General features: G+C 39.8%; 2 protein-coding genes across 2 annotated transcripts in view; both read left to right on the forward strand.

Moving 5' to 3' along the window:
• The window catches only part of LOC134817232 (A disintegrin and metalloproteinase with thrombospondin motifs 8-like), a 38,986-nt gene extending 18,576 nt beyond the window's left edge, over nt 1-20,410 (forward strand). The window contains exons 5-6 of the mRNA XM_063826365.1: nt 19,365-19,730; nt 19,977-20,410. Of these exons, the coding sequence (XP_063682435.1) occupies nt 19,365-19,730; nt 19,977-20,299 (689 nt within the window). The 3' untranslated portion in view covers nt 20,300-20,410. The remainder of the gene's footprint in view (nt 1-19,364; nt 19,731-19,976) is intronic.
• A 2,370-nt stretch (nt 20,411-22,780) lies between these two features.
• Nucleotides 22,781-25,155, forward strand: LOC134817009 (uncharacterized). The gene is made up of 3 exons (XM_063826082.1): nt 22,781-23,068; nt 23,368-24,519; nt 25,102-25,155. Exons 1-3 carry the CDS (start codon nt 22,781-22,783, stop codon nt 25,153-25,155), a joined length of 1,494 nt encoding a protein of 497 aa, XP_063682152.1.
• The last annotated feature ends 506 nt before the right edge of the window (nt 25,156-25,661 follow it).

The following is a 25,661-nucleotide window of genomic DNA, read 5'->3' on the forward strand; positions in this document are numbered from 1 at the left end:
CAAAACAGGTGCCTTGCTTTTCCCCTTGTCAAAGGCTGCCCCGAGGATAACCCTAAGAAACCCAAAACCCATAACTTTCGGGGAAAAAGGGTTTGGAACATCGTCAATCAGAAAAAATGCTTCTTCTCCATTTTCCCTGCAGTCAAAATGAATGGTTTAAAAAATTGGGGGGGTGTTTAGTTGACACGTTGGGGGGGCAAAAGAATTTGAACTACTGTCACACTAAAGGAAAAAGGGGGAATTTCCAAGGTTTTCCCGGGGGAAAAGGAAACGGGATGAACAAAGGGGATCTTTCCCCCCAGGGGAAATTGCTGTTTTTGCCCCAGTTTGGTGTATGTTCATTCGAAAAATTTTCCAATTTTCCCAAAGGGTTTTAAAGGGCTGGGACCAATTTTTTGGGAAAACCCCCCCAAAAACAAGGGAAAAAAGGCGGAAAGCCCAAAGGATTTAGTTTTCCACACCCCGGCCCCAAATAAAACGGCGAAGGGTTGAGAATTGCGGGGGGGGTGCCTCTTGGACGGTTTAAAATCCAAAAAATTTTTTTATTTTTTTCCTTCATGGCCCTCCCAAACAAAAACAGGAAATTTTTGGCAATCTTTGATTAATGGGGGACAAAGTCTTTAAAAAGGCAAAAAAAAATTGGTTTCGTGAAGAACAACCCCCCCTTTAAAAAAAAAAAAATAAACTTTTCCAAACCCAAAGGGTGAAAATTTTTTGACATGAGTGTGGGGTTTGATAGGGATATTGAAGTGGAAAAGGGAGCGTTTCCCCAAGGGGGCCTTTTTTGATGGGTTTTGGGTTGCTTTGAACAAAAAAAAAAAAGTCAAGATCCCCCCGTTTCCCATCCTCGGGTTACTTCAAAGCGTGGTTCGATAAAAAACCGTCAACCCAAAGGGAGGGGTTGGGCCATAAAAACATTTTTAAAACTTTCCTTGAAAAACATGGACTTTTCCCATTCCCCCTAAAAATCCCCTCCCCTGCGGAAAAAAAAGGGAAGATGTTCCCGATAAAAATAAACGAATATCTTGACAATTTATGTAAAAGGGAAACCCGGAAAGAAAACGATGATATTCCCAAGAAATGGGCCCAATTTTCACTTCGTGGAACATTCAAAAAATTTCAGCTAAATTACCCAAATAAACCCAAACAGACGGGATGGGTGAAATCAGTTTTTGATGAGGAACCACGCCAATAATTTGGGGACAGTAAAATTTAGTTTCAAGAGAATGAGAGCATAGTTTTAAGGGGCGGAATTTGGGGTTCTTTAAAAAACCCGTTAAAGAGGGGTAAACAAGTGTCGACTTTAAAGGGAATAGGGGAATTAGTCTTGCCCGAAAAAAGGACCCTCCTATAAAAAAAAAAATTTATGGAATTTTTTCAGAAACCCAGCCCCAGCAATGAAAAAGGGCCCCGGATAAAAAATGTCTCTAGTATTTTAACGGGCGGGAAAGGAAATTTGTTTTGCGCAAAAATTGGGGTGGTGCATATGGCGGGGGATGCAAAACCAGCAAGGGTTTTCCCTCTGCTTTTTCTTTTGGCCATAAAAGATGTAAAAAATTTAAACAGAGATAGAGCCCTTAAAAATTTCTGTTGCGTTTGGGGAAAAAGAACACACTAGGTTACCAGCTGTTACACTTTCCAAGCGTTCCAACGTCTTTTTTCCAAAAAATGGGGATCACCCAATTGTTTTCCCCAGAAGATGATTTCAAACCCAAAACCCAAAAAAAGGTGCCCCTTCGGGTTTTCCTAAAAAAAATTTCTCAAAAAAAATCCCCTCAAGAAAAAACCCCGGGGGGAACACAAAAGGCGGGTTTTAAAAACGGTTTGGGAATAGCCATAAATTTGAGGCAAGTGGGGGGAAAAAATTCTTTTATGGGCCCCAAAAGTAAAAATTTTTGCCCCTTTTTAGTTTTCTATAAAGGGAGGAAAGGAAAGTTTATTTTGGGCCCGGATGCTACGAGGACGTTGAAAAAAAAGTCAAGAAAAAGGGCCTATCACACTTTACGAAACCCCCCGCGACCCTCTAACACTCAAAATAAAAAAAAAAGGTCTACACCCTTGATGCCCGTACTGTAAAGTACGGGGGCTATATAAAAAGTTTAATAAATAAGGGAATTTCCCGTAGAGATGGGGGGGGTGCAAAAGTTTTTGTTTAAACCATTTTTCCCCCTTCTGCCAGGATATCCTCGAAAAAGGGGTTTTTGAGGAAAATTTGGAGTTTCCCTTTGCGGGGGGGAAAATTTAAAATGTTCGGGGTTTATGGGGTTTTAAAAAGATAAAAAAGAAAAAAACCCCTTTCTACGGGGGAACTTCCCTGAAAATATTTTGCTAAAAAAAGGGGGCCACTTTTAAGAAACCAAAAAACATGCCCTATAGGGGCCCAAAAATTTTTTTTCCCCTTTTTCCCAACCGCTTTTAAAGGAAAGTCCATCCTTTGTAAACATTGCAAAAAAATCTAAAAAGCAAAAATAGCACCCTTTTAAAAAACTCGCGAAGAAACAAAAACCCGTCACCCAGAATAAAACCCCCCGTAAATCTTAAAAGCCCGGGTTGATCCCATTTGAAATTCCAAAGTTTAGGACTTTTTCTACCTGGCGTTTGGCAAACTATTTTAAAACCCATGGGTGTGTTAAAAAGTGCGAAATTCATTTCGCCCTTTTTTTGGGAAAGGGGGAAAAGAAAGTAGTGTTTGATTCCCTAAATATACATCAGCTTCAGGTTCATTGCCAAGATTTTTTCAGCAGCGGGGGAAAGAAATTTCAAGCCCAAATATTTTTTTCGGGGAGTAAAATTTCGGGAAAATTTGGAGAAAAAAAAAAAGGGGCCAAAAGGAAAAATGAGGGAAGAGAGGGACTGGGGAAAAGACTAAAAAAGGAATTTAAAAATGAAGAATTCCGTCACTGGTATGGATACCCCCTCGACGATAATCCTGAGTTAATGGGTTTGACTAAAAACAATTTTTGGGGAAGATTTTGGAAAGATGATCCCCGTAGATCTGACAGACACAAAGCTGGAAACCCGCCTTTGGGGTTTTTTCCCGAAAATCTTCAGGTGGGGGGGTTGGTGGAAGGGAGGGGTTTTTGGGGGGGCGAAAAAGCGAAGCCCTTGCAAACGAAAAGTGGGAGACCCCGAAAGTCCCAATGGGGGCCAACCGAAGAAAACCCACAGCATTTTTTTTCACTTAGCCCGGTGAGAATGAGCGTTTTAAAAAAAACCGTTCTAGATTTTTCCCCCACGCCCAAAAAAAGGGACAAGGCATGGGGGCACCCAGATGCGGGGGGACTTTGGGTCAAAAAATCAAAAAAGAAAGATCCAGCATTAATTTAAAAAAGGAAACAAAATATTGAGGGGTTTGGGTTTCCCAAAAACACAAGGGTTTTTGGGGAAAATGCCCCCGGGAAACCCCTTTAAAGGGGCAAATTTGAAAAGTTTGGGCCCCCAACCCCCCCCTTTTTTGGGCCCCCATTTTTAAGGCCCCCAAAGAGTCAAGGGGAAGACCTAATTTTAACATTTAAAAAAATGTTTAAACCCGTTTACAAAAACCTAATATAGAAAGACCTGTTCCCTTCGGGTTTTTTCTGAATAAGGCCCTGTTAAAATTTCACAACTTACAACCAAAAAAAAAGTTTTTAAAGCCTTTTAAAAAATTTATAAAAATTTATGCAAAAACCCCTTTTGGGGAAAATCAAGTCATACTTTTGAGACATGAATATTTAATTTTCGGAAAGGTAAAATTCACCCTTTTACACATTTTTTTGGATTGATAAAAAATCCCCTTTTATCGGCAAAAGTTTTTGATGCGGAAAGGGTTTAAGCTCCCTCCAAAAAAAAAACAAACACTGCAAAAAAACCCCGATCCAGGGGAATAAGCAACATTTTTTTGTTTTAGTGGGTTTGGGTACCAAAATCATTCGTGTAGACCGGGATTGGGTTAAGAAAAATTTTTAAAAAGGGCCCCAAAAAACCTTCAAAGAACCAACAAAAATAGTTCAAAAAAAGCAAGTCCGGGCCCCGTAGTTTGGGTTCCCAAAAAAAACCAAAAAACACAGAAATTCCCTCCCTTTATGAAAGTTCCCCCCGAGTTTTGATTGGAAGAAAAACAAAGGGGGGAGGGGAAACAACGATTTGGGATGATTTTCCAAGAAGTGAAGAAGAAAAAAAGGATAAAAAACCCCATAAAAAAAAAACCCCAAAAAGTAACCCTTTCCCCTTTGGGAAAAGGGAAAAAATTTTGGGCATTCAATTCCTTGCGGAAGACAGTCACTCGATCACGCAGTATGTTTCCAAATTTCATAACAAAAAGGGGGAAACGAGTGTTGTAAAACATTGGGTGAAGCAGATTGAAAAAATTTTGTCCAAAAAAATTGTATCAGATTCTTTCCAAGTTTGCGGGTTACAGCTTCCAAAACTCGTGAGAAAAAAAGGGGGGAAAATGAAGCACTACCCCGGATCCTTTTAAAACGTGGCGAAAATAAAGGAGATCCTCAAAAAACCCTTTTTTTGGCTCCCCCTCCCCCACTCCCCCGATCGTAGGACTAGGGTTTTGGGGGGAACCCCTTGGGGACTTTACCCGCAAACAGAAAAACCTGACAGCACTAATTTTATTCTTTGGGCGTTGGGGGCACGGTTTTTTTTTAAAACCCAAAAAGGCCTCGAACAAAAATTTTGAAAGCATGCCCCTCTACGGGCTTTGTCCCCCTAAAATACGAAAAAAAACGATAGGGGGAAACCCGAAAAGTTTTAAAAAGAAAGACGAAGACCCAAATATAATTTAAAGGGTCAAAAAGTGAAGATGGAAAATAATACGAAATCTTCAACGGGGAAAAAAAAAAACCCCTTTATTTACCTCACAACTAATTTCCCTTAAAAACTGACCCTGAGCTTTTTATTAAAAGCATGTTATTTTCTTTATAAAGCCCCTTTGGGGAGATGAAACGGACATCGGGAAGCCTCCGAACCCAAAAACAGCGATGGGTTTTTTTTGGGTGCCGTCGAGGGGCTTTTTTACGCCCAAAGGAAAAAGTTAGCAAGAAGACAATATTGAAAAGGTTGAGAGAAAAAAAAAAAGGAAGCAGAAAAACAAAAATGGCCCCCCCTCTGGGACAGCTTACTCCTTCACAGGCTGAGGATGAAAATCGAAACTCGGAAAAACAAGGTTTGAAACCGGCCCACGAGATTTTTTAGAAAAAGTCAACGATAGAAGGGGAAAAAAATCTCATGGGGGAAAATTTAATCGGTTTGTTTAAAAAAATTTAACGAAGATCAAAAAAGAAATGTAACCCCCCAAAGTCAAACCCAAAAATATTTAACCCTTTGGACGACAAAAGGGGGCAAAGAATGCCCCCGGGGAAAAAGGGGTGCCTCGACCCCTCAATTTAAAATGTAAGGGGTTTTGGGGGAACAGGAAAATTTATTTTAAAAAAAAAGCCCTTCAAAAGGGGATTTTTTTGGGGGGCAGAAAAAAAAACCTCGAAAGAATCAAACGGGTATTGGGGTTGACTGCCCAACGGGGCTTTTCCCCAAACAAAAGTGGGGGACAAAAGCTTTAAGTCTTTTTTGTTTTCCCCTTGAAACATGGTTTAAAACTGGCCCAAAAATATAAAACCCCACTCAAGAAGAATTTGAAAGCAGCCAAAAAAGGGAAATGTAAAATCCCAAAAAACTTGCATTGCTTTTTTATCGATGAGAAAATTTGCCCCTGGTGGGCGGCAGAGAAAGTTGGAAATTTAATAAACCCTTTAAAATTGCAAGAGATTTTTCGGTGCTGGGTGATTTGGGGTTCCCCCGGAAAAACCGTTTGTTGTCCCTTTTGGGGAACTTCACAGTTGCCCCCTGGTTTTATGGCAAAAAGGCAATTTTCAGGAAATTTTTCTGGGGCGAAGCCAAAAATTTAACTGGAGGCCTTAGAATCCCGAGTCCCCCTTTTGGGGGGAATTTTTAGTTTTTTGAACCACTATAAAAACAACGGGGAAAATGGGATGCTAAAAGAAAAATGGTGGTATGCTTGGGGGTTTTGTATTTGGCCCCTTTAGAAAGGGCTAAAGACCTTAAAATTCCCGCAAAAAAGCGGCTAACCCCCGCAGGGGCCATGCGAACTGCCCAAACCCAACCCCTTTTGGGTCAAACGTTGTTATACCTCAGTTTAAAAAAGAAAAAAGTTTTCCCCAATACTGTCCCGTCTATTACCCAAACGAAAAATGATGGAATCTTTTAAAAAGCCACAGGGGGTGAAAAAAAATCTTTCCCCGGGTCCATTAAAAATTTTAAAGGGCCGGGCGAAAGAAGCGGGCGGCCCGAACAAAGAATGACAAAAAAAACCCGGGGATTAGATGCGGGTTTTTGGGAAAATTGAAAAAAATTGGGTGATTCCCCGAAATACAGCCCCACCTTGAAAAGTTTCCCCCATTTTTTAGCGAGGGTGGGCCCCAATAAAAGCCAGAAAAAAATTGATACCGGGAAAAAACTCGTTAATGGTGCTATGGGAATGTCAAAAAAAACGGGGCGGCCCGTCCGACGGGCCCAAACTTTAATCGGGTTGAAACTTTTAAGGGTTTGCCCAATTTTTAAAGGGGTTTGACGGCGATGTTGCAATAAGAGGGGTTTCTCGCAAAGTGAAGGGTTTTTTCGAAAAGTCATAAAAACCCCCACCCTCCGACAGTTTCCTATCACACCGGGTAAAGCCCCCCAAACCCTTTCCCCAAAGCGCAGGGGGATGTCTTTTGGGTCCCCGTTTTTGCGATTTAGGCACTATGGAAACTTTGCAACTGGTCCCGATTTATGTCCGGGTTTAAGGGAGGTGCAAGACTCTTTTAGGGATTTATTTTTGGTTTAAACATAGATGAGTCCCCGGGTTAAAAATTGACCATCTAGCATCAAGAATTTTGGTCCCACTGAAAGTAAAAACCCAAATTTTAGCAGCAGGTATAAATTTCATGACTGGGTGGTCAGCCCGAAATTTGAAAACAAAAAAAGGGAAAAAAAGAAAGCCGAAGAAAAAAAAAACGGAACGCCCTTGGTACGAAACTGGGCGCAGCAAAAAAAAAACCCAAAAGGCCCACCTTTTACGATATTTTTAAAAATCACACAGATGACCAAAAAAAGCCCTTCCCAAGAAAAAACAGTTTCCCCCAAAACAAAGGGAAAAAGGGAAGGCCCCAAATGGGTGAGAGGGAAATCCAATTTAAATTTCAGCTAAAAATCAGCACACCATAAATCAATTCACGCGGGGAAAATTCCCGACGAAAAAATTTTTTTCCAAAATGCGGGTTTGTGAGCGGGTCAAGAAATTTATGGGGGTATAAAGGAGAGCCCCTGGGTTTTCCCCCGTTTTAAAGGGGGCCAAAATCCCCAAAAAAAGCTTTTTTGAGATCTCTTTGGTTGGGAAAACCCCAAACCCCCCCAACTTAGGAAAAGTCCCCCTGATCTTGGTTGACCCCCGGGGCTAAACCTTTTAAAAATATATTGCCCGGGGAACAAAATGGTTTGGCTTTAGGAAAGCGGGGCCCAAATTGTACAGGGATGGGACCTTACTGGGGGGTTTCTTTTGGAGTGTGCGTGGGCGTCGGCCCCTCAATTGGATTTCTTGAAGTTTTTATTAAAAAGGGAAAACATTTGCCCAGAGGGCCCTTTTACTTTGAACCCCTTTTTTTTAAAGTAAATTGACGTTTTTGTCTATTAATTCTTTTTACCCCTTTTGTCCATTTATTTCGTAAAATTTTAGCAACGACTGTTCTTGGGGTTGGGGAAATTTTACTGATAAAAAGGGGTTTAAGGGGAAAGCAAAAAAACGAATGCAAATTTTCCCAAAAAATATATATTTTAGACAGGTTTTAAAGTTCTTTCCCCCCCACCCCCAGGGATCACTTTAATTTAAAAAACAATACGGGGGTCCGATGACGTATGGGTTTAATTGCTATGGTCGGCAACCCTGGTAATCCCTTGGTATAAAGGGCATCAAAACGACAAAAAGAAAACGGGGGTTGGTTTTATTTTAAAAATAATATAAAATCAATTTTAAAAAATGAGAAGGCTTTTGGGGGATTTGGGCTTTTCAGGCACGTAGCCAGGGGGGGGGGGGGGGGGGGGGGGGGGGGGGGTTGAACCCCCGAAAAAAAAAAAGCCCCCAAATAAACCCCTTGCCCCCTGGTAACTGGGCCCGTGTTTTTGACTTGGGAGTCTGGCCCTTTTTAAAAAAAAAAAAACAAAAACAAAAATTTAAAAAAAGAAAAAATCTTACGATTAGTATGACAGCAATCTTAAAATATCTCAGCGTTTAAACGGTTTAAAAACTTGGTTTTCTTGTACAGGTTCTGCACTTTGACCCCCCCAAAAATTTTTTCCCAAAGAAAAACCAAAGGGAAAATTTGTTGCCACTCACTTTAAAAAAGGGTACTTAAAAAAACTTTTCCCAACCCAAGACCCCAAGGGGGGAGTTTAAAAAGTTTTTAACCCCAAAAAAGGGGAAAAAAAAAAAGGCAAAATGTTATATTTTTTAGTCACAATTCCCTTTGGGGTTTCTGTTAGAATGGGGCCCAATTTTTTTTTGGGTTCCAAAAAAACTGATAGTCTAAAATCGGGATATTTTTCAAGGGGAAAGCTACCTATTGTTGTCAATGGAGATTTGAATACCCGATGAATATAACCCTTTGTTGAGGGTCAATCCGAATTCCCAAAAAAATGGGTTTTGGGCCCGGGTGTCTTCTTCCCTGATGAAAAATCCCAAAAATAATAACTGGCCCGACCCCTTCCAAAACTTTCCCCCATAGTACAAAAATTTTTAAAAGAAACTATTTTGACTTAGAAATTTTTAGCAAAACTTTAAACCCAAAGTGTCAAAATCAGGATTAGGGGGTTAAATGTTCTAGAAGATGGAATCATTTTTTTTTTACCTTATTTCCCTTTTAATTGGGTATCATGTAAGATGGGCTGCCCTTTTGATACTATCCCCCTGATTTGCGTAATGCCTCTCCCCGGCTCGCCAAATCGGGCAATTGGTTTTTTAAATTTTGGAAAATTTCTGGCCAAAAAAACCCAAAAAGTTTTAATTTTTGTCGGGCAAATTTTTAATATTTTTTTTACGATTTTTTATGCTTATCCCGCCTTTAAAAAGATATCATGTAAGGTTTGGGGTGGGTTGGGGAAAAGCGGGAATTTCCTCCTTTGGCTCGGCCCGTTGTCCCAAATTTTTCCCCTTTTTTTTTGGGGGAAAATTTTCTGGCAACTAAAAATGTTTTTTAAAAAAAATTTTTGTCCCAGCAAATTGATTTTCAAAATTTAACCCATTTTGAAAAGCTATATCTGCCCTTTAAAAAAAAAACATGTAAGATGGGGGTGCTTGGGGAAAGCGTAAAGCCTCTCCCCGGCTCGCCCGTCTGGGCAAAGGTTCTTTTTATGGGAAAAATTTTTGGCAACTAAAAAAGTTGTAATTTGGTCGGGAGGCAAATTGGGTATTCAATTTACCCATTTTGATGTATTCGGCCTTTTTAATGAAAAATCATGTAAAATGGGCTGCTTTTGAAGCGTTAATTTCCCCTCCCCGGCCCCGCAAATCTGTATTTATTTTTTATTGGGAAAAATTTCTTTGGGAAAAAAATGTTTTAATTTGTTTCGGGAGCAAATTGATACAATTTTCGATTTTGGGTTTTATTAATTTTCGTGCAATTTTTTTTGTTTTTTACTGGGTTTTTTATGTAAAATTTTGTTGATGTTTGTTTTTTATTTTTTTTTGTTTTAAAATTTTGATGTTTTAAAAATTTTTTTTCTTGTTGTTAATTTTGCATAAGTAATATTTTTTGGTTTTTCAGTAAAACTTTTAAAAAATATTTTTTTGATTTTTTATTTCGTATTTAAAATTTTTTTATAAAAGTGAAAAAAGAAGGGAAATTTTTTTGAAGTAAATTCAAGGGGCCCCTAACTCGCAGCCTACGATGGGGGCCTCTTTTTGTTTCACTCAGATCCAAAAGGCCCCTTATTGTTAAATTTTAGTTATTTTTTTTTAAAAAATGGTTTACTGGTTTTTTTTTAAATTCTTGTTATTCATATTGTTTTTTTAAATAAAGAATAGTGAATAAACAAAAATATACATGTGAAATTCCGGGGTGGGTTTTAAAACCCCCAAAAAAAAGGGTGATATTTTTTCCCAAAACCCAAAAATTGGGGTAGGGGTGGAAACCCTCGCCTCAAGTCCAAATTTTTGGGAAAAATTTTAATGCTACCCTTTTCACTGCGTTTTCAAAAAAGTGCGCCCAAAAAAGTTTATTAAAAACCGGGGTTTAAAGAGGGGAAAAATAAAAAAATGGGCCGTTCTTGGGCCCGTAACAAGGGGGGGTTGCTTTTCTTTGAAACCGTCAAAGGGGACCAAAATCACCCAAATTTAGCTTTCGAAAACTTCTTTAGCAAAAATTTTTTTCAAAAAAACGGATTTGTTTTTTTACAAAAAACGGGGCAAGTTTGGAAAATATAAAAATAAACCCCTTTTTTTTTTATTACGTGGCCCTCCCAAACTTTAAGGTTTTTTTTAATTTCCGGGGAAACTCCCCGTTTATTGATTTTCCTCAAAAAAAAAAATGGGGGTTATTAAATTTAAAAAACGTCGCCGTGCAACTAAAGCCCCTGGAAGCTTTATCTGCATTGGGTCAAAATTTAAAAACGCTATGAGGGTCAGAGTGCCAAAATTAAAGAATAAAAATCAAAAAAAGATGAAGTTATGGTTTTTTTTTTTAAAACAAAAAATTATTTTAAATTTTTTTGGGCAAGTTTTCCTTGAAAATTTTTAAAAAAATGAAGGGCCCGGGGTAAAAACATAAATTTAAAGGGGGAAAAAATCCCCGCTTGCCCGGGCTTTAAAAAAAACTTTAAAACTGTGGTTTAAAAGTAAAAAAAAATTCTTACTTTTTTCCGGGAGGGGGGCGTTTAATTTCTAAATTTAAATATCATTATACACTTAAAAATTAATCGTATTTTTATTCCCTTTATAAAACAAATTAAAAATTTTTTCTGGTTTTTTGTTTTACTTTCAGCGCTACTTTTATTAAAAACAATTTTAAAAACACTACCCAAATTTTGGGTTTTTTTAAACAAGGAAAGGAAAATTTTAAAAACAATTTTGTTTTTTAATGTTTTGTTTTTTAAAGAAATTTTCCCGTGTCTTGCTTTTTATCGGGCCCCTCGCGTTTTTTAAAAATTATTTACGTGTTTTTTTTTCATAAAATATGCCTGTTTTATTTATTTTGTGATACAGGGTTTATTAAATTTTTGGGGATTGTTACCGGGCTATGTGATTGTTTTGGATAAAAATATCGGGAATTTAAAAATTTTCCCACTTAATTTTTAAAAAAACGACCCAGTTTTTTAAGTTTTCAAAATGGGAATTCAATATTTAAAATTAAAAAATTTTAATTAAAAAAACAATGTATGAAATGATTTTGGGGGGACCCTGACGGTCAAAGCAAGCACCGCGTGGGTTTCGGGGGGCAAGAAAAGGGCACTTTTTTATATCACATCTTTGAACCCCGTTTTATTTTACTTTTTATTGCGCAGCTTGGTTTTAAAAAGCAGCGATAAGAGAATTAAAAAAAATTTCAAAAAAAACCCCGGGCTTGGGGGCGGACGGTCCCTCCTACCCCCAATTTTTTGGGTTTTTTTGGTTTTAAAAATGTATATATATATATGTATATAGGGATAGACCCCTTTTTTTTGGTTAAATTGACCTACATTTTTAAATTTTCCGTTTGAGTTTAAAAATAAAAAGATACAGGTTTTATTTTTGAAACCCCCCAGGTTTTAAAAGGGTAATTGTTTTTTACTTTTGGTTTTCTTAAAATTCCCAAAAATAATTTATCGGACATCATCCCCTTGATGACCCTCCCTCAATTTAAGGGGTTTTTTTTTAAAAAAAATTTAAAATTTTTTACAAAAAATTTTAAACCCAAATTTTTTAAAACATTTTAAAAATATTAAGGGGAAATTTTTAAATTTTAAAATCCGAGGACATTTTCATCTTAGATAATTGTTCAAGCATTCTGAAAATCTACCGGAAAGTTTTCCTACCTTGCTCCTTCATAAAGATATTCGCTATTGAAGTTTGTGCTTTTTTGAAGAATAATTTTATAAAAACACAAAAGTTGTGAATTAGTATTCTCTGGTGTTGGGCCATCCCTTGGGTTGTGGAGCTCAATTTTGCTTCCTAAAGGTCTAAATTGTGTTATAGGTTAGTTTTAAAGTTGAAAATCGAAAAGTTGCACACGTGGGGACACGCCCAAATTCATTTAAAATAGCTAAAATCACTAAAAATTGTTATTTTCACGATTTTTACCAACTTTGGAGTCCCGTTGTGATCCAAGTTCTTTTTGAAATCTTCTGAAACTTTTCATGCTTATCAAACTATATATTAAATAACACTATGCAAAAATTTATGGTGATTCAATATTTTATGCGCACGCAACGTCCGCTCAAAGTTTGCACGTGCGAAAGGTGAGAATTTTGCTCATTCGTGATTTCGAATATATTCTGCTTTCCCACGATATTAAAATGGCATTATATATGAATTTAATGCCAACTTGAATGAGTAAAAAGTGCTATATTCAGTCTGTTATTGACAGATATGCCTACCTAAACACAAGGAAACGTTTTCAAAGGTAAAATTTCGAAATCGTTGAAATTACCTCCTTATTAAGTTTCGAGTTTCGACTGTGTAAATTATCCTGACATTATAATCAAAAAGAGATGATATTTGACCAAAACCCATAATCATGGGTAGAGTGAACCGCTGCCAGTGTCTCTCTTTTCCAAACAAAAGAAAATGATATTAATTTGAGGAACCGTCCGCAAATGCAAATTGATACCGAGAATGAAATCGGTCGCTCGCTTTTCCCATTCATTCACGGCTTACGTATTGTAATAAAGCTTATTGAATGGGAAAAGCGAGCGACCGATTTCATTCTCGGTATCAATTTGCATTTGCGGACGGTTCCTCAAATTAATATCATTTTCTTTTGTTTGGAAAAGAGAGACACTGGCAGCGGTTCACTCTACCCATGATTATGGGTTTTGGTCAAATTATTACCTATTTAATTTGCGTTTGTGGCACCACTTGGTGGTCCAAATTTTGGGCTCTAAAACTCCTATTTCTTGGACAATTTTTTATTTATTCATGCTGATTTGGAGGCCATTAAAGCATTTGACCCAGTCAATGAGTCAAAAACGTTTCAGTCGTATATCTTTAACGGTTTTTGCGGAAAGTCGTGTTAAAGCTGATGCCGTGGTGTCAGTAAAATGGTACGGATCCATCCATCCATCCATCCATATATATATATATATATCGTCTCGCTTTATATATAGTAAGATACCCCTTTATTGTTTTTCAGGCATTAAGATTCATCGAAAGTAGTTCAGCAGGTATATTTAATATAAGTTCAAAACATTCTAATTCAATGTTTAAAATGACAGGATTAAAAAATAGTTATGTGGAGGTTTTTAAAAAATGTTCGCAAAATACGCGCCAGCATGTTATACAAAATTTGGTAAAAAACCCAAAATCGCCATATTCAGGTGCCTTGAGTACTGAGTACTGGGTACTGGGTACTGGGTACTGGGTACTGGGTACTGGGTACTGGGTACTGGGTACTGGGTACTGGGTACTGGGTACTGGGTACTGGGTACTGGGTACTGGGTACTGGGTACTGGGTACTGGGTACTGGGTACTGGGTACTGGGTACTGGGTACTGGGTACTGGGTACTGGGTACTGGGTACTGGGTACTGGGTACTGGGTACTGGGTACTGGGTACTGGGTACTGGGTACTGGGTACTGGGTACTGGGTACTGGGTACTGGGTACTGGGTACTGGGTACTGGGTACTGGGTACTGGGTACTGGGTACTGGGTACTGGGTACTGGGTACTGGGTACTGGGTACTGGGTACTGGGTACTGGGTACTGGGTACTGGGTACTGGGTACTGGGTACTGGGTACTGGGTACTGGGTACTGGGTACTGGGTACTGGGTACTGGGTACTGGGTACTGGGTACTGGGTACTGGGTACTGGGTACTGGGTACTGGGTACTGGGTACTGGGTACTGGGTACTGGGTACTGGGTACTGGGTACTGGGTACTGGGTACTGGGTACTGGGTACTGGGTACTGGGTACTGGGTACTGGGTACTGGGTACTGGGTACTGGGTACCGGGTACCGGGTACCGGGTACCGGGTACCCAGTACCCAGTACCCAGTACCTAGTACCCAGTACTCAGTACTGAGACACTTTAGTATCACATTAGGGTCATAAAATGATCAATTAAATCACTTACCACCGACCGATTTGAAAAATCTTTTTCATTTGGCTTCGTCAGAGTTTTGTCGGCACTATACCAAAAAAAACCAGTCCCATATCTCTTACCATGTTCTTGATTAAGCCGTTCGGAAATTACACGCGAACACATACACAAACACACATCTTGAGATTATTAGTATCGATTATGTTCGTTTCTTCATGAAATTAATGGAATCGGGTGATTCATTCTTAGACGGATTATGGTTAATTCCAAACTGTGAATAAAAGAACCAGCCGGACACACTTATCTAATTTTCCACCAATTTACTTGGTCCTTTCTGAACTCAACTTGTTCAGGAGAAAATGTACTGTACACTATCATACAACAAACCGGTAATAGTGAAACTGACGGAGGAACTACAAGCGGCGCCTATCTTTTTACCCTGATCGGAACTGAGGGTGAAACCAGCCCACACGACTGCTCAGCAGACCGTTCTAAAGGATCTCAAAGTCAGTGCTCCTTTGAAGATGATAAAGATATTGGGCAACTCAAGACAGTGAAGATCGAGAACACACGCGCCAACCCCTGGGTTTTTTTAAACATGGCTGTGGAGGTAGATGGAGTTCTAGCGGGAAGATGGTACGGTAAAATGACGGTCGGTGCTTACCTTACAAATACCATCAGCTTAAATACGAACATAGGTATGAATACTTTCATTGTTTGTGATGAACTAAAATTTACTGTGTTTTAAGGAAATTTTGCCGTTATGTACGTTCAATACTGAACCTGAAAATACCGTTATTTATAGTTACCCACCAGACACACTTATCTAATTTTCCACCAATTTACTTGGTGTCTTAAGAAACGTTTTGCCCGGTCCTTTCTGAACTCAACTTATTCAGGAGAAAATGTACTGTACACTATTATACAACAAACCGGTAATAGTGAAACTGACGGAGGAACTACAAGCGGCGCCTATCTTTTTACCCTGATCGGAACTGAGGGTGAAACCTTTCCACACGACTGCTCGGCAGACCGTTCTAAAGGATCTCAAAGTCGGTGCTCCTTTGAAGATGACAAAAATATCGGGCAACTCAAGACAGTGAAGATCGAGAGCAAAAGCGGCAACCCCTGGGTTTTTTTAAACATGGCTGTGGAGGTAGATGGAGTTCTAGCGGGAAGATGGTACCTACGGTAAAATGACGGTCGGTGCTTGGCGTACAAATACCATCAGCTTAAATACGAACATAGGTATGAATACTTTTATTGTTTGTGATGAACTAAAATTTACTGTGTTTTAAGGAGATTTTGCTGTTATGTACGTTCAATACTGAACCTGAAAATACCGTTATTTATCGTTACCCACCGGACACACTTATCTAATTTTCCACCAATTTACTTGGTGTCTTAAGAAAGGTTTTGCCCGGTCCTTTCTGAACTCAACTTATTCAGGAGAAAATGTACTGTACACTATCATACAACAAACCGGTAATGGTGAAACTGACGGAGGAACTACAAGCGGCGGCTATCTTTTTACCCTGATCGGAACTGAGGGTGAAACCAGCCCACACGACTGCTCGGCAGACCGTTCTAAAGGATCTCAAAGTCAGTGCTCCTTTGAAGATGACAAAAATATCGGGCAACTCAAGACAGTGAAGATCGAGAGCACAAGCGGCAACCCCTGGGTTTTTTTAAACATGGCTGTGGAGGTAGATGGAGTTCTAGCGGGAAGATGGTACGGTAAAATGACGGTCGGTGCTTACCTTACAAATACCATCAGCTTAAATACGAACATAGGTATGAATACTTTCATTGTTTGTGACGAACTAAAATTTACTGTGTTTTAAGGAGATTTTGCCGTTATGTACGTTCAATACTGAACCTGAAAATACCGTTATTTATCGTTACCCACCAGACACACTTATTTAATTTTCCACCAATTTACTTGGTGTCTTAAGAAACGTTTTGCCCGGTCCTTTCTGAACTCAACTTATTCAGGAGAAAATGTACTGTACACTATCATACAACAAACCGGTAATGGTGAAACTGACGGAGGAACTACAAGCGGCGGCTATCTTTTTACCCTGATCGGAACTGAGGGTGAAACCTTTCCACACGACTGCTCGGCAGACCGTTCTAAAGGATCTCAAAGTCGGTGCTCCTTTGAAGATGACAAAAATATCGGGCTACTCAAGACAGTGAAGATCGAGAGCACAAGCGGCAACCCCTGGGTTTTTTTTAACATGGCTGTGGAGGTAGATGGAGTTCTAGCGGGAAGATGGTACGGTAAAATGACGGTCGGTGCTTGGCGTACAAATACCATCAGCTTAAATACGAACATAGGTATGAATACTTTTATTGCAGTAAAACACAGTAAATTTTAGTTCATCACAAACATGTTTGTGATGAACTAAAATTTACTGTGTTTAAGGAGATTTTGCTGTTATGTACGTTCAATACTGAACCTGAAAATACCGTTATTTATAGTTACCCACCAGACACACTTATCTAATTTTCCACCAATTTACTTGGTGTCTTAAGAAACGTTTTGCCCGGTCCTTTCTGAACTCAACTTATTCAGGAGAAAATGTACTGTACACTATTATACAACAAACCGGTAATGGTGAAACTGACGGAGGAACTACAAGCGGCGGCTATCTTTTTACCCTGATTGGAACTGAGGGTGAAACCTTCCCACACGACTGCTCGGCAGACCGTTCTAAAGGATCTCAAAGTCAGTGCTCCTTTGAAGATGACAAAAATATCGGGCAACTCAAGACAGTGAAGATCGAGAGCAGAAGCGCAAACCCCTGGGTTTTTTTAAACATGGCTGTGGAGGTAGATGGAGTTCTAGCGGGAAGATGGTACGGTAAAATGACGGTCGGTGCTTACGTCCTTACAAATACCATCAGCTTAAATACGAACATAGGTATGAATACTTTTATTGCAGTAAAACACAGTAAATTTTAGTTCATCACAAACATGTTTGTGATGAACTAAAATTTACTGTGTTTAAGGAGATTTTGCTGTTATGTACGTTCAATACTGAACCTGAAAATACCGTTATTTATAGTTACCCACCAGACACACTTATCTAATTTTCCACCAATTTACTTGGTGTCTTAAGAAACGTTTTGCCCGGTCCTTTCTGAACTCAACTTATTCAGGAGAAAATGTACTGTACACTATTATACAACAAACCGGTAATGGTGAAACTGACGGAGGAACTACAAGCGGCGCCTATCTTTTTACCCTGATCGGAACTGAGGGTGAAACCAGCCCACACGACTGCTCAGCAGACCGTTCTAAAGGATCTCAAAGTCAGTGCTCCTTTGAAGATGATTTTAATATCGGGCAACTCAAGAGAGTGATTATCGATAACACAAACAGCAACACCTGGGTTTTTGTTAACATGGATGTGGAGGTAGATGGAGTTGTAGCGGGAAGATGGTACCGTCGCACGACGGTCCGTGGTCACCATCATCTCATCAGCTTGAATATGATAGGTATGGATACTTTCATTGTTTGTGATGAACTAAAATTTACTGTGTTTTAAGGGGGGGGGGGGGGTTCAGCCTGATTTTTTTGTGAAACTTGGTTTCGAGATAGCAGTTGACCAACAAACTACGACCGGTGACTGAACTTTTGAGGGAGTCCCGGACCCCAACCGCCAAACGGTGCCCGCGGGGCAGCCACGCCCATATTTGGTCCAAATTAGGCCCAATTTAACCAAATACCCTGAACATGCCCAAAATCAAGATTTTAGGTGTTCTACTTGTAGCTAGTGGTCCCCTGAACTCGTATATGAATTTTCATCAAGATTGGACAAAAAAATGACTGAGTTATGAGCCAAAAACCATATGACCATATTTGGGCATACGCACCAAATTTGATCGATTTTGGCCCATAAATTGGTCAAATATCAATATTTTTGAATGAAACTAACTTTATATGGAAGGTAAGCCTATACTACACATTCTCTATGATTATCAGCTCAATATCTACCTAACTATGGATTCTGTATTCAAATAATTGCAAAAAATGAACAAAATCGCCCATATCTCAGTTCGCGATATTTGCAAAACTGACTTCGCTCAAAACAATATAACTCAATAGGGTTTCAATATTTTTTCATGAAATTTTCAGAATCAACGTAGAATCGCCTCATGACCTTAAGTTTTGTATTGGAATTTCGAGTTAGGCCTTTAAAAAAATTTGGCGGCCAAATTCTGAAAAATGCCCGGCAAATTTCAGAATTTGGCCGCCAAATTTTTTAAAAGGCCTAACTCAAAATTCCAATACAAAACTTATATATATTAAGGTCATGAGGCGATTCTACGTCGATTCTGAAAATTTCATGAAAAATATTGAAACTCTATTGAGTAATTGTTTTGAGCGAAGTCAGTTTTGCAAATATCGCGAACTGAGATATGGGCGATTTTGTTCATTTTTTTGCAAATATTTGAACACAGAATACACAGTTAGGTAGATATTGAGCTGATAATCATAGAGAATGTGTAGTATAGGCTTACCTTCCATATAAAGTTAGTTTCATTCAAAAATATTGATATTTGATCAATTTATGGGCCAAAATCGATCAAATTTGGTGCGTATGCCCAAATATGGTCATATGGTTTTTGGCTCATAACTCAGTCATTTTTGTCCAATCTTGATGAAAATTCATATACGAGTTCAGGGGATCACTAGCTACAAGTAGAGCACCTAAAATCGGGACTTTGGGCATGTTCAGGATATTTGGCTAAATTGGACCAAATTTGGACCAAATATGGGCGTGGCTGCCCCGCGGGCACCGTTTGGCGGTTGGGGTCCGGGACCCCCTCAAAAGTTTGGTCACCGGTCCTAGTTTGTTGGTCAACTACTATCTCGAAACCAAGTTTCACAAAACAAATCAGGCTGAACCCCCCCCCCCCCCCCTTAATGAGTTTTTGTCGTTATGTACGTCCAATACTGAATACTGAACCTGAAAATACCGTTATTTATCGTTACCCACCAGACACACTTATCTAATTATCCACCAATTTACTTGGTGTTGTAAGAAAGTTCTGCCGGCCGGTCCTTTCTAAACTCAACTTATTCAGGAGAAAATGTAGTGTACACTATCATGTACACTATCATACAACAAGCCAGTACTGGTCAATCTCACGGAGGAACTACAAGCGGCGGCTATCTTTTTACCCTGATCGGATCTGAGGGTGAAACCGGCCCACACGACTGCTCGGCAGACCGTTCTGAAGGATCTCAAAGTCAGTGCTCCTTTGAAGATGATACAAATATCGGGCAACTCTTTAGAGTGGATATCGAGAACACAAGCGCCAACACCTGGGTTTTTGTTAACATGGCTGTGGAGGTAGATGGAGTTGTAGCGGGAAGATGGCACGGTAGCATGACGGTCGGTGATTACGGCGGTACGCGTACAAAAACCATCAGCTTGAATACGAACATAGGTATGAATACTTTCATTGTTTGTGATGAGCTAAAATTCACTGTGTTTTAAGGAGATTTTGCCGTTATGTACGTTCAATACTGAACCTGAAAATACCGTTATTTATTTATCGTTACCCACCAGACACACTTATCTAATTTTCCACCAATTTACTTGGTGTCGTAAGAAAGTTTTGCCCGGTCCTTTCTGAACTCAACTTATTCAGGAGAAAATGTAGTTTTTGTTTTATTAATATTTGTTTTATTAGTGTACACTATCATACAACAAACCGGTACTGGTCAATATGACGGAGGAAATCCAAGCGGCTATCTTTTTACCCTGATTGGAACTGAGGGTGAAACCAGCCCACACGACTGCTCGGCAGACCGTTCTCAAGGATCTCAAAGTCAATGCTCCTTTGAAGAGTTTAAAAATATTGGGATACTCAAGACAGTAAAGATCAAAAACACAACCGCCAACACCTGGGTTTTTGTTAACATGACTGTGAAGGCAGATGGAGTTGTAGCGGGAAGAATATGGTACCGTCGCACGACGGTCGGTGATTACCTTACAAAGACGATCAGTTTTTGAACGAATGATATTTAAAATATAAAATACGATGCATGCTTAGCCTTACTGTTTTACAATTAATGTCTGATATTTCTCATATACAAATACTGCAGTGCAGTGGCGTAACGAAGGGCCTTGCCGACCCCGCGCGCTGTGGGGGGGGGGGGGGGGGCGCAATCTAAGGGAGGCTGGGAGGCGCCAAATCGTCGTTTGAATGTGGGACAATTTCGTAAAACTTAAGCTTAATTACTGCATACTGATTACGGTACTAGCAAAACTGCGCGTTTTGCTCTGGAAACACACTTTTTTGATATTTTACCGAAGTATCCTCTAAAAGTAAAATCATCTAATTTGTTCAATTTTAGCGAGGGGCGCCAAAATGCAAACGGGGAGGCAGTATGTCAGGGGGCTGGGGGCGCCAACAGCATGCAGGCAACGTTACGCCATAGATGTAGATGCCAACTAGAACTAAATCGCAAGCTTATGCGGTAGTATAGTGACTAAAATTGTCAAAAGTTTAACATTAGATTTGTAGTGTTTCATTCATCATTGTACACTGTCATGTTTTTGAAATGATTCTAATTCGCATGAATACAGATAAAATGATATTCTATTCAAACTGGAAAGTCCGTGGCCCTGTGGTCAGTCAAGAAAACAACAATTTCAAGAAAACAACAATTTTATTTAGTATGAAAGCAGACAAAAATATATTTCATGTATTATATAACTAGCACGAACTTTGGATAAGATATCCTAGGGGACTTGGAGTAGCAAGAGATTGACTAGAAGGTATTTACCGTTTACAAAGATAGTGATACGTCGAAAAGAATCCAGGGTGATACAGGATCGGAGAGTGCAGACCATAAAGTTTACGCACCCTATATAATAGTCACTATTATCTACTATCTGAAACTGCGAAAATTCTATCTTGGTTTTAAATTAGTAAATATAAACGGATTTAACGAATATATAACCCCAAACAAATAACCACAATCAAATAAGTTTTAATTTATTTATCAAACATAATCTTCAGTACCTAAATTCGTAATAATTCAATAAACTACATCACTTTGAGTATATGAATTGCAATTTAGTACCTATTCTCCTATTGATAAATATGTCAAACACCGACTTTCAACTTCTTCCAAATTAAAATTAATTAAACTAGGATAATGTGGGAGTTTAACTTGTCTGGATCAGATGTTCTACTGTTTAAATGTTAAATTTACTACTACGTCAACTTGATATAAATTATAAAGTCTTCAAGCAAATTATAAAGTCTTTAAGCAAATAAACTAATAAAGCACGTTCAATGTTCATTGTTCATAATATATCAATTCAAGGTATCAAGGTATCAACCAAGGTACTATTAGTATTACGATGAGGCTCCATCGCAATATAGTTTGGCGGAACTCCCCCGTGAAATTACACGGAAATGTGTATTGTAATTGTCGTGTTGAGCATCTTGTTCCCAATTCAAAAGAAAAACTGATATTTTTGTTGTTTTGTATGTTTATCTCAAATGTTTAAAAAGTCCTAAAAATGGTCTGGTTTCTCAGAGAACACTGAGGGTTCTCAGGACAAGTGTAAGTAGAAGGAATGACTGCTAAATTCTAATGTAGTAATAGAGGTAGAACCAACACCAGGACAGAGCACACAGCTTTATATCCTGTAGAAGGGTTACTGCTTACCTCCTCAACTACTGCCTCCTCCTCCTCCTCCTCCTGCTCTCTCTCTGCTCCGTCCTCCACCTTACAACTCAGCTGTAGTCCGTTCGTGTTCAGGTCTGAGAGGGAAAGGAAGTGAGATTCAATAATTCATTTAGTTTATTCAGATAATAAGTTGGGGATATTTTCAAGATGATTCAATGAATTAACGTCTGAATAAAATCAATAAATGCAATTGTGCCGAAGCACACTACACGGAAATATATTAGATATCCAGTGTGTTTTAAGTGCTGCCTAGCTTCCTTTTTTACTGTTGTGTTAGTGAAATATTACCCTGATAAGTGTAGCGTATCCCCGGTCTCTCTCTCTCTCTCTCTCTCTCTCTCTCTCTCTCTCTCTCTCTCTCTCTCTCTCTCTCTCTCTCTCTCTCTCTCTCTCTCTCTCTCTCTCTCTCTCTCTCTCTCTCTCTCTCTCTCTCTCTCTCTCTCTCTCTCTCTCTCTCTCTCTCTCTCTCTCTCTCTCTCTCTCTCTCTCTCTCTCTCTCTCTCTCTCTCTCTCTTCTCTCTCTCTCTCTCTCTCTCTCTCTCTCTCTCTCTCTCTCTCTCTCTCTCTCTCTCTCTCTCTCTCTCTCTCTCTCTATATTGTATTGTTTCTGATTCCATCGTGGAGTAGGTGGTCTTCTGCACCTTTTCCGCCTCGACATAAAAGAAAAAAACCTAGACATGAAACCTGCAATTCGAAGATGATTGCAGTCCTTAGGGAAGACTATAAGGTCTTCATGCTTATATAATTAAATGATTAAATGATACATAACGATAACACTCTTTCGCCTGTGATGTTAAAGTTGCAGGAGAAAGTGATCTTATGGCATATGCAACATGACCTCAACATAGCTAATGATATCAACAAACGACAATTCGGCTTTAAGAAGGGCTGCTCCACAGAAGCGGCACTTCATAAAGTTACTCACACCATTGAGCGCAGAATAGCCAAGAAAGGATATGTCCTAGGTGTCTTTCTAGATATAGAGGGCGCCTTCGACAATGTCTCGTTCAAGGCTATCTCTGAAGCAGTCAAGGCCACGAAAGTGGACTTGGCTACAGCACAATGGATCATCAACATGGTAACCAATCGATTCATCACACTAAATCATAAGGATAAGTCGAGAAGGGTACGGATAGGCGAGGTTGCCCCCAAGGAGGCATTCTCTCTCCTTTTCTCTGGAACCTGGTAGTCGACGATCTCCTTTCCTTTACCGCAAAAGACATCCCGGGTTACCTGCAAGCCTTTGCGGATGATCTGTTGTCTCTAGCGGAAGGGGATGATTTAGACATCATCTGGGACCGAACATGCAAAACTATTAAAACGATAGAAAATTGGTGCAGAACCAAAGAGCTATCTATTAGCGCCCTTAAAACTCAGATAGTCATGTTTACCTGGAATAGTAAGTGGACTCTAAGACCTATAACAGTTGGCAACAACATTATAGGTCTTTCCAAGTCTGCTAAATTTCTAGGAGTGACCTTGGACAGTAAACTCAACTTCAATGAACATATCATCAACACCACCAAAAAAGCCACGGCATCCCTCATGCAATGTCGAAGAGCTGTCGGCCCTACATGGGGTATGAGCCCCAAAACATGCAAATGGATGTACACGGCTGTCATCCGTCCAATCCTATCCTACTGCTGTAGTATATGGATCAGGGCCACTCAAACGGACTATAACGCGAAGAAACTCAAACGTGTTCAGGCATTGGCACTCAGAATGATGTCTGGTGCCATGCCAAGCACACCTTTTATCGCATTGAATCACCTCACCGACACTTCTGACATCATACTGTTCCTGCAAGGCGAAGCAGCAAAGGGTGCGGCCAGGCTACAAGCTTATGGCAGCCTCACTCTTGAAACTATCGCTTTCAGGAAGGGAACTATCAAAAATCATACCACTATCAACAAACAATTCATGGCAGACCTCATTATCCCACCTAGAGCAACGAGAGACCTAACAACACCAACCATGATGCTGGGACGGCACTTCACCGTCACAACTCCTGGAGCCGATACCACTGAATATAGAAATTCACTTCAAAACACCATCGACAACATTACCAGTGAAACGATCACCTGCTACACTGACGGGTCACTCACAGACTCAGGATGCGGGGCTGGCTATATCATCACAACTGACAACAATAACACCACCCTTGAAGAAAGATCATTCAAGCTCCCTGATTATTGCACTGTATACCAAACAGAGCTCACCGCTATCATTGAAGCTTGCAAATATCTATCTACATATACCAACACACACATCATCATATGGTCTGACAGTCTATCATCTATTCACGCTCTCTCCGCACTTTCAACGCGGAGTAGAACTACAAGAGACTGTTACGACTCTCTTAATTCACTCGGATCCAACAACACGCTAGATATACGATGGATTGCAGCACACATCGGATTGTGGGGGAACGAAAAAGCAGATGAGCTGGCCAAGCTTGGCACTATCAGCGAATCCACTTTGAGGTGTCCAATTCCACAATCCTACATCAAGCGTCAAATCGACAACAAAGTCAACAGACTGAATCAGGAAACTTGGTCAACTGACGGTCCCAGACACACCAAACTGACACTCGGCCACAAGCATGCCAAAATCATCAAAAACCTCAACACTACACTCAGCAACAACAGACAAGATTACAGAACTGCAGTTCACCTCATCACGGGTCACTGCGGCCTAAATAAACACCTTCACACCATTTGCAAATCAAACACCAGTGCTTGTCCTATGTGCGGGGACGGAGAGGAAACTGTCTCACACTTCCTTGGACAGTGTCCGGCTATTGCCCAAATTAGAGGTCAGTATTTCCAGGACTACTACCTCTCTGTCAATGACATATTCGACAACCAACACATCACCACAATTGTCAATTTCACAAACCGCACCAAACGCTTAATTGTGCCGGAAGAGCTGGATCAGACCGGGGTGACTTAAAGTATTATCTCATATGCTGTCTCGTCTCGTTTTACTCTTCCAAACCCAGCTGGCATTTAAGCGTATCATTTTGACTCATATAACATCCTACACCACCCTCCACCAATCACTCTGATCTCACCGGCAACCTTCCCCAAGGTTGCCACACCCCAGAGGTAGGCAGAGCATCTCAATGCTATCCTCTCGTGGGCTATCATGGCCCAGCCTCTCTAAAAAAAAAAAAAAAATAACGATAACTTGTAAACCCCAGAAGTTTCCAGTATCGTCATGAGTCGATATGCTCACTGAGCTTGGTGTCACTCGGTCATGAGAAAAAGCTGGGATTGACCGTAAAATTGTTTAGAAATAAATGCCCTTCGAAACATTTATTCCTCTGAATTAAAAACGCCGTAGCTGTAAAGTATGAACCAGTATGAATTCTCTCTTTCTCTCTCTCTCTCTCTCTCTCTCTCTCTCTCTCTCTCTCTCTCTCTCTCTCTCTCTCTCTCTCTCTCTCTCTCTCTCTCTCTCTCTCTCTCTCTCTCTCTCTCTCTCTCTCTCTCTCTCTCTCTCTCTCTCTCTCTCTCTCTCTCTCTCTCTCTCTCTCTCTCTCTCTCTCTCTCTCTCTCTCTCTCTCTCTCTCTCTCTCTCTCTCTCTCTCTCTCTCTCTCTCTCTCTCTCTCTCTCTCTCTCTCTCTCTTACCCTGATAAGTGTAGCCGTGTCCCTGACAGAACACTCT

Source organism: Bolinopsis microptera, chromosome 6 (assembly GCF_026151205.1).
Source record: "Bolinopsis microptera isolate Bmic1 chromosome 6, MBARI_Bmic_1.0, whole genome shotgun sequence".
Classification (NCBI taxonomy): domain Eukaryota; kingdom Metazoa; phylum Ctenophora; class Tentaculata; order Lobata; family Bolinopsidae; genus Bolinopsis; species Bolinopsis microptera.